Raw genomic sequence first — 13534 nt, 5'->3', positions numbered from 1 at the left:
GAGTTAACAGTGCACTTTTACAGAGGCGGACCTTTGGTGGCACACGTTCCTATTAATACAGTCCACTTTTATTAGGGCGAACATGAGGATTTTGCCAGTGGAAATAAATCACAGTAGTAGAGGCAGTGGTTGTGGTGAGTGAATTTGCAGGGAAAATTAGAGTCAATGTATCCCTATGTGCTGAAGTCATGGCAGACAGGAGGAATGCCAGTTAAAATGCCACAAAAATCATAGTTTCCATTCCACAGGCCCCAGGACTTGGACATGAACTAGCTAGGTCTGCTAGGATGTCTGGGTGTGGCTACTGCCAGACACTGAAAGGGCTGAGTGTGTGGTGTAACTGAAATGTTCATACAGATTACTGTGAGGATGACTCTGCACAATGCAAAAATAGGATGTGCAGTATCCTCCATAAGCATGCCTTTGACAGTACACGGAGAAACTTGACTAATACAGATATACAGTACATATTAGTCTGATGCTTTGCTGGTTTTCCTTTTCCATTTTAACAGGGCCTGCTCAGATGGTTAATTCTCTATTTGTGAGATTTTCTCAATTGAACCCACAAGTTCTCTGCTGCCACATGGTGGACTGATATTGTCACTGAATTAAAAAAATAACAATCCCAGAACAATGACCTCATTCTGTACAATTTATTTGCTTTGAATCAGTGATTTCAAAATGTATGAGTGCAATATAGCATACAGTGAATATAATTTACATACAAAATTCTGTAAAATAGTACTCTAGTAGTATAAATGGTTGTAGATCTACATTGCAAGTGGTATAAATCACTTAACATGCTGGCTTACCTAAACATACCACTTTGAGTGCTTCTCATTAGTGTACACTACAGTAATGCTTAGCACTAGTACGAGGTCAGAGTAATAAAGGTAAAGGTAACAGCTGGAGTGTGTGGGTTCTGGCAGTGGGCAAACAAAAGCACACATGTAGTGAGATATGCCATAAAAAGCCATTTAAGATAAATAGACATGGTCAGTTCAATTGTTGGCTTTCCTTAATACATGTATTAAAATGGTCATCACAATGGTCCTTCTAGTGTTGAGTTGATCCAGTCACTCAATGTTTTTACTTGAAGCCGCTGTTACCAGTTGTCAAGAAAGTCAAATCCGGTCTTCAGGACGTTACTGCTGGTATTAAACTGGTAAGAGAAAAATAGAACATCTCAATTAGAACAGTACAGAGCACACAACTTGAAGTAAATGTACTATGTAACAACATGTTAATACAGAGTAATTAGACTGTTACTACACAGGTAAATGCTGTTGCCAATTTTTCTGGATCAAAATATCTTTGATCAGTATCAAACCACAATGGGTTGTTCACCTGAGCGAAGGTGGGACTGGTGGCCAGTTGAGACTCAGACTGAACAGCAGCCTTCTCCTCTCTGTCTCTGGCAGTGTTGCCTGAGCGGGCAGGGGACTTGGTGGGCAGCCCTGGGGATTTAGTGGGCAGCCCTGGAGTGAAGACGTCCTCCACTGTGTTGCTGACTGAGGGGAGGGTGCTCTGAGCGCGCTCCCAAACAGCCACAGTGGACGACACACTGATAGGAGCAGGGGTAGGAGTCACGCTCATAGGGGTCACACTTATGGCTGCTGGGGGGGGGACACTGATGGGCACAGGGGTAGGAGGCGCAGGCAACCGGGGGGCTCTCTGCTTGGTCACCCGTGGTGGGGGTGGGGTCTCCTCTGCCTCCTTGGGGGTGGGCTCCTGACGAAGGTAGGAGGGCAGTGGCTTCTCCCCCTTCTCCAGGGACTTGATTTGGCTGGGGGTTAGGGAGTAGAAGTCTGCCTGTTCACCCTCCAGCCTGGATCTCTCAGCACTGATCTTCCAGAAGGAGGAGGACTCCTCTTTCCTGTCCAGGCCGGGGATCTCGCCATTGGACACCTTGCTGCTCTGGGTTACCTTGCTCAGCTGGCTGCTCTGGGTTACCTTGCTCAGCTGGCTGCTCTGGGTGACATTAGGTGGCTTGTAGTCAGCTGTTGAAGAGGAGATGCCCTGCACAGATTCCCCTGTTGTCAGGCTGAAGTCCAACTGGCTCTGTAAAGAGAAAGGAGATGGTGTGTTGACCGAAAATAAAATGTGTACTGTAGCTACATCAATTTAAGGTAATCTTGTTAATGGTAGAATACAACATGGACATTGTCATACACACCTTGGTCTCCCAGGAGAATGGGGCAGAGTGCTCATCTTGCCAAGTTATGTCCTGAAATTGAACACAAAAACTGTTTTTTTCATCAAAGTGTGATTAGTGATAAACCACTACTCTCTTCACATGCAGAAACAGTCTGCCACAGTCAGGTTACTGGATTATAGGACTATACTAGCTGGCTGGCTGAGTGTTTTGATAATCTAGTGAATCAATTGACAGCAAAACAAAAATTGCTAGTTTCCCAGACAGGGGCGGTGTGTTCATTAGGGCGATATGGGCGACGCACTGCCAAACGGGAAAAGCAAGGGATTTTTTTTCTAATCAATTATATCACGGCAACAGTAGTTATCAGTGTTCTAATCTAGACGTCTGATCTGCCACTAAATGTCCAATCAGGCTAAAGTCGTGCTTCAAATGGCCCCACCCGTTTTGGGGCGATTTCAGTCAGGTTGAAAATCGCCCAGAAGTCTCTCATAGCCTCTCATGTAAAATCTTTTTTTTTCAAATATCAGAGCTTTCAATACAATCTCTATGGGTTTCTGAGGGCTTGCACTTACGCGCTTTCGTCATACGTAACATAACCATGAACGTAACTAAGAAAAGAGCGGGTAGCAGCGTCAATCAATTCACGTACTACTATCAAGATGGCTAGAGTTCAGTGCAACTCGATTGTCTCTTTGAAAGAAGTTCACATCAAAGACCATTCAAAACGTCCTACTGGAGTGTATGCTAGCGGTCATGAGGGAACATATTGTGGAGGAGGTGAAGTCGGCGAACTTCGTAGCTATCCAAGCTGACGAGACCACGGACGTTTCTACACAGACACAGCTGGTGCTGAGGTACAACCACAAAGTGCAGGAGCGCTTTTTTGAGTTCCTTCCCATCTCGGAATCAACCTCAGTCTCAATCGCCAGTGTGCTTTTGGAGAGACTGAACGGTCTTTTTGCCGACGACGAGAAAGTCAAACTCATTGCGCAAGCTTACGATGGAGCCAGTGTGATGAGGCGAGAGAAGGCTGGTGTGCAGCAAAAGGTACGTGAGCATTTCAAGAATGCCCATTACGTGCATTGCTATGTGCATCAGCTGAATTTTATCATGCAGCAAGCTACTTCTCGCATCAAAAAAGTAACTAGTAAACTAGTCCTCAGCATGCCTGATTTCAATGAGAAAGTCATTGACCGCTTTGCTGCATTGAAAGAGAGAAGAGAACAGTTTCAGTACAAGTAATGTAGCCTCTCTCTCTCTTTGTCCCTCCCTGTCTGTCTCTTTAACACACACACGCCCAAATCAGTTCACAGTTGATGTTGTTTAAAATAGTTATTTTTCATTTAAAAAAAAGTAAAACTTTTTTTTTTACAAATCTATACAATTGGCCAGAATATGGTTGTTCATATTTACAAATCTATACAATTGGCCAGAATATGGTTGTTCATTTTTACAAAGCCATACAGATAGCTGTGTTTACCTTTTCTAGAAATTATTTTCAAATTCTGTTTTCAGGCAAAATGTCTATCACTGTTCATTTTCGCAAATCTATACAAGAGGGCAGAATATGGAAGTCTATAAAAATTTCCTATTACCAATAACTTGCATCAATGTTTTCAGTAGCCTCTATCAAAAGCTCCTGCTTGCTTGTTAGAATTATGCTCAGGTGCACATATTTCCAATTCAACCATGAGGCCTTTTTGAAGCAAGTAATGTGTATATCAGTATTGACTTATATGCTGCCCCTGTCTTCATGTTGTTGCTGGACATATCTTTTTTAAAATGTGTGTAGGTCACCTAAATCATCAGAAAAATTGCCCCCCCTGAGAATTTTTTCAGGAGCCGCCACTGTTCCCAGATTTGTCCAAATCAGACAGATCATGTTATCATACAAATGCCCATCTGTATATACCATGGGGAAGACCATGATGAAAATTGCCATCTGATCCATTTCGATGTCTTGCATTGTTTTGCTACTGGTATGACGTTTACCAGCTCAAACATCGGTCGTGGCTAGCTAGTATGTTAGCCATTTTACCTAGCTGGAATCATGCGAGAAAACGTAGCTATTTCTCTAGGAAATAGATATGTGACTACCAATGCAAATCGGGTAAAAGTCCGTACCTCATCACCAAAATGGACAATTTTCTGTCCTGTCTGAATGAGCAATTTAGGATAACAAATGACTTCTTCTCGGGCAACCCTATGCATTGCATATCGAGCACGAATATGGGGGTCCATCATTCCATTGTCGATGGCGCTGTCTTGTTCATTCGGTGTCATTTTCTCCCAATCGGGTCCATGTCTCTCCTTGATGTTCTCCCTTTCTTGCATTATTTTCCTGGCCATGGAGTTGATGGAGGAGAAATACTCCAACTTTTTCTGCTCCATCATATGGGCATCGGCCCCTGCCATCGTCGCGGCAGCCATTTTTCGACCAGTTGTACAGCATTCCTGTGCGTTGAAAGGGAGCGGTCATTGATGACGTACGAATGTGAACATAATGGGCGCGTTCCTCTGCCCAGGTGTTGCTGATGCATGACATATATTACAACGCCTGAATAGGTTGCTATTTTAAGTATCAGCTAACAACATATGTTAAAGCAACCTTGATGCTTTCAAGACAACTGGTAACTCGCCGAAAAAGAATATGGTAAAATCATGACTTCAGTCATCTTCAGGTCGGAAAGTCGGAGCTCTAGAAAGATGCCCGAGTTTCAGACTTGGAATTCCCAGTTGGATGACCGTTCAAACCGCTTTTTCCTAGTGGGAAACCGCTTTTTCCTAGTCGGAGCTAGTTTTTTCCCGTTTCCTTGACTTCAGTGCGTTCAAGTTGTCTTGAACGCACTGATGTCATGTCTGAGATTTCCGAGTTTCCAGTTATTTCGAACACGGCATCTGTCAGTCGATGACACAGTCGATGACGTACCACGCAACCATTGGTTGATGCAATAACGTCTGAGCAGGGCAACGCGACCACTGATTTCACGCATGTGCAGCCATATAATTAGAATAGGCTACTAGAATGGATATGAACCTTCTTATGATGGGATATAGGTCAGACATTTTGGTCAGGGAGTTGGTCAAGCACAATGACTTATATAAACCCTGGATTGTTGATGCTATGTATTGGCCACTGAGAGGCTTTGAAGCCACCGGTAGGCCACATTAGCACTCCCTAGTATAAGCAGTCCTCCATAGGAATAAATGGAATTCTACAGTATTTAAATTCAATGTTTCAAGGTACAAAATGTCATGTATTTGAGTATTTTTGTTGTAGTGGGGCCAGTAACATTAGTACTCTCTAAAATAATACCTGAAGGAAAATGTTTTTATACATGTATTAATTTTAAATGTGTATGTTTAGCTCACATAATATCATTTAAAAGTATGCATTAAGTGTCTGTAATATGATACACGTGTCAAAAACGAATGTAGACATTAATAAAAGCTTCCAAAATATTTTTTACAATTGAGGAGGAGTGCAAAGATGGCTGCGCATTGCCTTAAATACAGCGCCCCCTCTTAGTCATCCAGCGTTTATACACAACACTGGTCAACCATGGTTTGCCAGTGCTGTGATAAGATTACCCAAAATCCGGCAGATGGCGATATTGAGTCGTTTCATTTAACCGTCCAAAGGGAATGTATGCAGCCGGCTATACACTCCTATCCCCCATTAAGGCTGCAAAGGCGTCGATTTCCTCCTTAATTCGATTTAATGGCTCACCGTTGAAGAAAAAAAACTGGGAAATTGCGTACTGTCTTAATAAAACAAACATTTCCACCACCATTTTCGGACAACTTCCGGATGTTGTACCACCCGAGTCTGTTGTTTAACGCCTCTATCACGCCGACAGTGTCTTTGCATTTTGGTACACCAGGAGTACATTCATTTCCAATGCAAAGCTGCGTTTGCCTTGCAGCATTGCGTTGCAGAGCGTTATGTGTGGTGCATTCGTTGGATTTATCGAACGTATGCGTAAACGGCTTGACAGAAACGTTAGCAGAAGGTGAATGTTGAACATCCAGATTATAATGTGTACCATTTTGCGCAATAACACTGTCAGTGTGCTCAAGACGTAACCGAGACTGAAGTGCACTGCAACATCAGGAAGTAGCATTAGCCACCCTAACATGGTGGTGGAAAAATGCAAGTGAACGCCCCTCCACCTCCATAATTATGACTAGGATCTCTGGACCCCGATCTTTCCCACATGCTGAACTCTGACATCACGCATCAGGGCGGCAGGTAGACCAGTAACTGAAGGGTCGCTAGTTCGAATCTCGAGCCGACAAGGTGAAAAATCTGTTAATATGCCCTTGAGCAAGGCACTTAAACCTAATTGCTCCAGGGTTGCCGTTGATAATGGCAGACCCTGGCCGTGACCCCACTCTCTCTGGGAGAGTGGGCTATGCAACAAATCGATTTCCAATTCACACATGTCCACACTTGGACATGTGTGAAATAGGACAAATATAAGCACCAACCAAATTATTATTTGGCAGAATGGTTATTGCGTTTCTTCCGTGCTCCGAGGCACTTGAACGCTCCAAGTCGTTCCTCCGATCACTCTGTCATAACGTGAACGCGTTGTTCACGATGACTCGTGGAAGGTCATACCACGTGACGTCTTCTATCATGTGTTTAGTTTGTCATGTGATTCACCCAGTTCCTGCTAAGACTACCAGCGGACTTTTGCTGTATCATGTCGGACATAGTGCTCTAGTTTATAATACTGGAAACAAAACATGGACTCGCCTTGCAATTGTAACAAGGCTGTGCCTTGGAAAATCGTTGTAACGTTACTTGTTTCGATCACAACGGTCCTGGTTATATTTCCCTCCGGCACAGCGGGTTCTGATGTCAGCCTCTGGTACCAAGACCTCTGCAGGTAAGGAGGCACCTCTCACTCGCGCAGTCTCATGACAGTAAACAAGAGGGTATAAAGCTTCTTTGGAAATGGAAAGTGTATTTAGCAACAAACGCAGCTTATACAGTTAATTTAGTGTGGTACAGTACAATGATACAATGCTGTTTCCATCCTCATATGTATGTCTCCATTGTCAGCTGCTTCTCATCTGGCGTAGCCCCTGAACCTGGTTTTACAAGGCAGTAGTTTGGATAGAAAGATGGTGTCTAGTCAGTTGGCTGATCACGGTATTTATTATGAGACTACTTGTGAGAACATACGGCTTCAAATAGAACTGGCATCTGGAGGAGGTCGGTGGATAGACAGGAGGGTCACGAGTTGTTTGTTTAGAAAGACAATTGTAGGCTACTTTTATGTACTAGGCTAAAATAATAGCCATATATGCCACTATATGGTGATTCATTTCTGAGTCATGAAAACGTTGCTGTGATCATATTTGGAACTGCATATGAATGTTTTTTTGATTATATGTTTTTTGAGGACACATAGATAACTAAACAGTACAATGTTTATGTAAACATTGAGATGGTGTGAATGTATTTCTACATGTATTTTTTTTTTCTGTCTCCTTTTCCTCCAGTTACAAATGGGAGGCTATAGACCAGGACAACAAAGTCAAATACACACTGAAGCTCTGTGACTCCTCACCTCACACAGGATGTGGGGCCGGCAGTGCTGTCTGTGCCAACAACCTCACCAGTCAAAAGAACCAGTCAGTGGGTGAGTATAGTTAGGGACAAGAGTTTTCCCTGACAATGTGACCTGGTCAGGACCAACTGGGCACTGGCCCTATTACAAGGCTCTGGAGTTGTTCCTGGTCTGGTAACTTCTGCTCAGGAAAAACTATTGGCCCTAATTCTAGTACAGGGCCCTGCCTCTGTTAGGAGGATGTGCTAAGGGTTCATTAAGCGAGGTTGGCATCTGATGATCTGGCCTGCTGATTAGGCAGAATGTTTTGCTGCTGTAGATAGATCACTGTAGTAGATGCTGCTGTCAGGACACAGTGGGGGTCAGCAATAGCACCATGAGCACCCCAAAGTATGGATGGACCTGAAAGGCTTCCAGTCAGATGCCAGTCAAGTCAATGTCCATTGATTCCGTTGATTTGTTTCAGTGATGTGTCAGTTTAATGCTGTTTCGTGAAGAGACACAATTCTTTATAGAATACAACATTTGGGTAATGATTTGGTGATAGGTTAGGCTATCTGTCAAGTGTAGGGTCTGGTCTGTCAAAACAAAACGTAAAAGGTAGGCAAACCTTTACTGGCAGTTTATCTTATCAAACTGTTCCTCAATGATGACACACACAGTACTATTTGGTAAGGTATGTCATTAAAATCCCCCAACTGAAAAAACAGAAGCCTTATCCTCAGCTTTTGCTGTAAACAGAGGAAGCACTGATATCAAACTAATTGAATCACACTTGATACTTTGCTTTGCTTCACTTTAGTGCTGATGTAGCTAAGCATTTCAGAAAAGTGGTGGCAGGTAGCTTAGTGGTTAAGAGCGTTGTGCCAGTAACCGAAAGGTCGCTGGTTCTAATCCCCGAGCCGACTAGGTGAAAAATCTGTCGATGTGCTCTTGAGCAAGGCACTTAACCCTAATTGCTCCTGTAAGTCGCTCTGGATAAGAGCGTCTGCTAAATGACTAAAATGTAAAAAATGTAAAATGTTTTCCTTGTCAAATATAGGCTAGCTGTTTTGGCTATATATCGTTTGTGGTTTACCTGGACTTATTCATAATTTTTTAAGCTCAAATGATTGTGCACAAATTAATCTGACCATTGCTAGACTATTCCATAACATGATCATCACAACAAGTCCCGGCCCAGGACACTTGGCCATGACCTTCACTCAGTGACTAATCAGTGTTTGGTTGCGCTCAGGGTGAAACACAGTCGGGTCATGATTTAAAGTCTACATGAGAGAAATGCCTGCAGATGGTATGACACCCTGGGCTCAACTCAACAAGCTCTGAGTGTCAGAGTAGGACAGGAAGGGGCTCTTGTGACAGATCTAATGCTGATAACTAGCGACTAACCTATTTATTTTGTGTTGGAATAATCAAAGGAGGTTAAAGGTGAACCAGACCAGCTGCCTGTTTTCATGACTGTGCCTTTACGCTATGATAAACATGCAACAGACAATTTGCAAGCTTAGAAATCGCTCACACAGCTTTGCTCTGAATTCAACCAGGCTGCTTGCATGCAGGCAATTGACCTTGCATAATATGTATTTGAATCTTCCAAGTCACCTCTATTGTTTAGTAATTTATGTTACTGGGTCAGCTGAGTAGCAATTTGTCAGCTCTAAGCTCTGCTGAATAGCTTTCATTTAGGCCACAGAATAATATATATATATATATAGACATACAGTGCCTTCGGAAAGTATTCAGACCTCTTGACTTTTTCCACATTTTGTTACATTACACCCTTATTCTAAAATGGATTAAATAAAAACAATTCCTCAGCAATATACACACAATACCCCATAATGACAAAGCAAAAACCGTAAAAAAAAAAAAACATTTGTAAAAAAACAAAAAAAAGATATACCTTATTTACATAAGTATTCAGACGCTTTGCTGTGCGACTCGAAATTGAGCTCAGGTGCATCCTGTTTCCATTGATCATCCTTGAGATGTTTCTACAACTTGATTGGAGTCCACCTGTGGTAAATTCAATTGATTGGACATGATTTGGAAAGGCACACACCTGTCTATATATGGTCCCACAGTTGACAGTGCATGTCAGAGCAGAAACCAAGCCATGAGGTCGAAGGAATTGTACGTAGAGCTCCGAGACAGGATTGTGTCAAGGCACAGACCTGGGGAAAGGTAACAAAACATTTCTGCAGCATTGAAGGTCCCCAAGAACACAGTGGCCTCCATCATTCTTAAATGGAAGAAGTTTGCAACCACCAAAACTCTTCCTAGAGCTGGCCGCCCGGCCAAACTGAGCAATCGGGGGAGAAGGGCCTTGGTCAGCGAGGTGACCAAGAACCCGATTGTCACTCTGACAGAGCTCCAGAGTTCCTTTGTGGAGATGGGAGAACCTTCCAGAAGGACAACCATCTCTGCAGCACTCCACCAATCAGGCCTTTATGGTAGAGCGGGCAGATGGAAGCCACTCCTCAGTAAAAGGCACGACAGCCCGCTTGGAGTTTGCCTAAAGGCACCTTAAGACTCTCTGACCATGAGAAACAAGATTCTCTGGTCTGATGAAACCAAGATTGAACTCTTTGGCCTGAATGCCAAGTGTCATGTCTAGATGAAACCTGGCACCATCCCTATGGTGAAGCATGGTGGTGGCAGCATCATGCTGTGGGGATGTTTTTCAGCGGCAGGGACTGGGAGACTAGTCAGGATTGAGGGAAAGATGAACGGAGCAAATTACAGAGAGATCCTTGATGAAAACCTGCTCCAGAGCGCTCAGGACCTCAGACTGGGGCGAAGGTTCACCTTCCAACAGCACAACCACCCTAAGCACACAGCCAAGACCTCAGGAGTGGCTTCGGGACAAGTCTCTGAATGTCCTTGAATGGCCCAGCAAGAGCCCGGACTTGAACCCAATCGAACATCTCTGGAGAGACCTGAAAATAGCTGTGCAGCAACGCTCCCCATCCAACCTGACAGAGCTTGGGAGGATCTGCAGAGAAGAATGGGAGAAACTCCCCAAATACAGGTGTGCCTAGCTTGTAGCGTCATACCCAAGAAGACTCAATGCTGTAAAAGCTACCAAAGGTGCTTCAACAAAGTACTGAGTAAAGGGTCTGAATACTTATGTAAATGAGATATTTCTGTTTTTTATTTGTAATAAATGTTTTTTTTTTAAATGATGGGGTATTGTGTGTAGATTGATGAGGGGAAAAAAACAATTTAATCCATTTCAGAATAAGGCTGTAATGTAACAAAATGTGGAAAAAGTCAAGTGGTCTGAATACTTTCCAAAGGCACTGTGTGTGTGTGTGTGTATATAAACTCAGCAAAAAAAGAAACGTCCTCTCACTGTCAACTGCGTTTATTTTCAGCAAACTTAACATGTGTAAATATTTTTATGAACATAACAAGATTCAACAACTGAGACATAAACTGAACAAGTTCCACAGACATGTGACTAACATAAATTGAATAATGTGTCCCTGAACAAAGGGGGGGGGGGGGGGGGCAAAATCAAAAGTAACAATCAGTATCTGGTGTGGCCACCAGCTGCATTAAGTACTGCAGTGCATCTCCTCCTCATGGACTGCACCAGATTTGCCAGTTCATGCTGTGAGATGTTACCCCACTCTTCCATCAAGGCACCTGCAAGTTCCCGGACATTTCTGGGGGGAATGGCCCTAGCCCTCACCCTCCGATCCAACAGGTCCCAGACGTGCTCAATGGGATTGAGATCCGGGCTCTTCGCTGGCCATGGCAGAACACTGACATTCCTGTCTTGCAGGAAATCCCACACAGAACGAGCAGTATGGCTGGTGGCATTGTCATGCTGGAGGGTCATGTCAGGATGAGCCTGCAGGAAGGGTACCACATGAGGGAGGAGGATGTCTTCCCTGTAACGCACATTGTTGAGATTGCCTGCAATGACAACAAGCTCAGTCCGATGATGCTGTGATACACCACCCCAGACCATGACGGACCCTCCACCTCCAAATCGATCCCGCTCCAGAGTAAAGGCCTCAGTGTAACACTCATTCCTTCGATGATAAACGCGAATCCGACCATCACCCCTGGTGAGACAAAACCGCGACTCGTCAGTGAAGAGCACTTTTTGCCAGTCCTGTCTGGTCCAGCGACGGTGGGTTTGTGCCCATAGGCGACGTTGTTGCCGGTGATGTCTGGTGAGGACCTGCCTTACAACAGTCCAGCCTCTCTCAGCCTATTGCGGACAGTCTGAGCACTGATGGAGGGATTGTGCATTCCTGGTGTACCTCTGGCAGTTGTTGTTGCCATCCTGTACCTGTCCCGCAGGTGTGATGTTCGGATGTACCGATCCTGTGCAGGTGTTTTTACACGTGGTCTGCCACTGCGAGGATGATCAGCTGTCCGTCCTGTCTCCCTGTAGCGCTGTCTTAGGCGTCTCACAGTACGGACATTGCAATCCTCATGCCTCCTTGCAGCATGCCTAAGGCACGTTCACGCAGATGAGCAGGGACCCTGGGCATCTTTCTTTTGGTGTTTTTCAGAGTCAGTAGAAAGGCCTCTTTAGTGTCCTACGTTTTCATAACTGTGACCTTAATTGCCAACTGTCTGTAAGCTGTTAGTGTCTTAACAACCGTTCCACAGGTGTGTGTTCATTAATTGTTTATGGTTCATTGAACAAGCATGGGAAACAGTGTTTAAACCCTTTACAATGAAGATCTGTGAAGTTATTTGGAATTTACTAATCTTTGAAAGACAGGGTCCTGAAAAGGGGACGTTTCTTTATTTGCTGAGTTTATATAGATAGATAGATAGATAGATACAGTTGAAGTCGGAAGTTTACATACACCTTAGCCAAATACATTTAAACTCAGTTTTTCACAATTCCTGACATTTAATCCTAGAAAAAATTCCCTGTCATAAGTCAGTTAGGATCACCACTTTATTTTAAGAATGTGAAATGTCAGAATAATAGTAGAGTGATTTATTTCAGCTTTTATTTCTTTCATCACATTCCCAGTGGTTCAGAAGTTTACATACACTCAATTAGTATTTGGTAGCATTGCCTTTAAATTGTTTAACTTTGGTCAAACATTTCGGGTAGCCTTCCACAAGCTTCCCACAATAAGTTGGGTGAATTTTGGCCCATTCCTCCTGACAGAGCTGGTGTAACTGAGTCAGGTTTGTAGGCCTCCTTGCTCGCACACACTTTTTCAGTTCTGCCCACAAATGTTCTATAGGATTGAGGTCAGGGCTTTGTGATGGCCACTCCAATACCTTGACTTTGTTGTCCTTACGCCATTTTGCCACAACTTTGGAAGTATGCTTGGGGTCATTGTCCATTTGGAAGACCCATTTGCGACCAAGCTTTAACTTCCTGACTGATGTCTTGAGATGTTGCTTCAATATATCCACATCATTTTCCTTCCTAATGATGCCATCTATTTTGTGAAGTGCACCAGTCCCTCCTGCAGCAAAGCTCCCCCACAGCATGATGCTGCCACCCCCGTGCTTCACGGTTGGGATGGTGTTCTTCGACTTGCAAGCAGCCCCCTTTTTCCTCCAAATATAACGATGGTCATTATGGCCAAACAGTTCTATTTTTGTTTAATCAGACCAGAGGACATTTCTCCAAAAAGTACGATCTTTGTCCCCATGTGCAGTTGCAAACCGTGGCTTTTTTATGGCGGTTTTGGAGCAGTGGCTTCTTCCTTGCTGAGCGGCCTTTCAGGTTATGTTGATATAGGACTAGTTTTACTGTGGATATAGATACATTTGTACCTGTTTCCTCCAGCATCTTCAC

The 13534-nt window shown here is 43.8% G+C and overlaps 2 protein-coding genes across 3 annotated transcripts in view; one reads left to right on the top strand and one right to left on the bottom strand.

Annotated features, from left to right (window-relative positions):
• Positions 1-638: 638 nt before the first annotated feature.
• LOC311108217 (uncharacterized protein C1orf198 homolog) lies at positions 639-5013 on the bottom strand. The gene is made up of 4 exons (XM_084150838.1): positions 4283-5013; positions 2177-2227; positions 1348-2061; positions 639-1162 (listed from the first exon to the last, which is right to left on the bottom strand). Exons 1-4 carry the CDS (start codon positions 4586-4588, stop codon positions 1106-1108), a joined length of 1128 nt encoding a protein of 375 aa, XP_084006964.1. The 5' UTR covers positions 4589-5013; the 3' UTR covers positions 639-1105.
• Positions 5014-6820: 1807 nt separating this feature from the next.
• Positions 6821-13534, top strand: part of LOC311108518 (cation-independent mannose-6-phosphate receptor-like) — a 34258-nt gene continuing 27544 nt past the window's right edge. The window contains exons 1-2 of one of the 2 annotated variants that reach the window (XM_084151164.1): positions 6821-7053; positions 7673-7812. In XM_084151164.1, the coding sequence (XP_084007290.1) occupies positions 6911-7053; positions 7673-7812 (283 nt within the window). In that variant the 5' untranslated portion in view covers positions 6821-6910. The remainder of the gene's footprint in view (positions 7054-7672; positions 7813-13534) is intronic. The other variant, XM_084151165.1, reaches the window with a different exon arrangement.

Source organism: Coregonus lavaretus (genome assembly GCF_964263955.1).
Source record: "Coregonus lavaretus genome assembly, chromosome: 33".
Taxonomy (NCBI): Eukaryota; Metazoa; Chordata; class Actinopteri; order Salmoniformes; family Salmonidae; genus Coregonus; species Coregonus lavaretus.
This window is presented reverse-complemented; position numbering and strand designations above follow the sequence as displayed.

Bases quoted from the DNA above. Each gene is read 5' to 3' on its own strand.
- LOC311108217 (XM_084150838.1), bottom strand. From the start codon at position 4,588: ATGGCTGCCGCGACGATGGCAGGGGCCGATGCCCATATGATGGAGCAG. The intron at 2,228-4,282 runs GTACGGACTTTT...GTTCAATTTCAG, and splicing joins TTGTCCATTTTGGTGATGAG to GACATAACTTGGCAAGATGA. The intron at 2,062-2,176 runs GTGTGTATGACA...TTCTCTTTACAG, and splicing joins CATTCTCCTGGGAGACCAAG to AGCCAGTTGGACTTCAGCCT.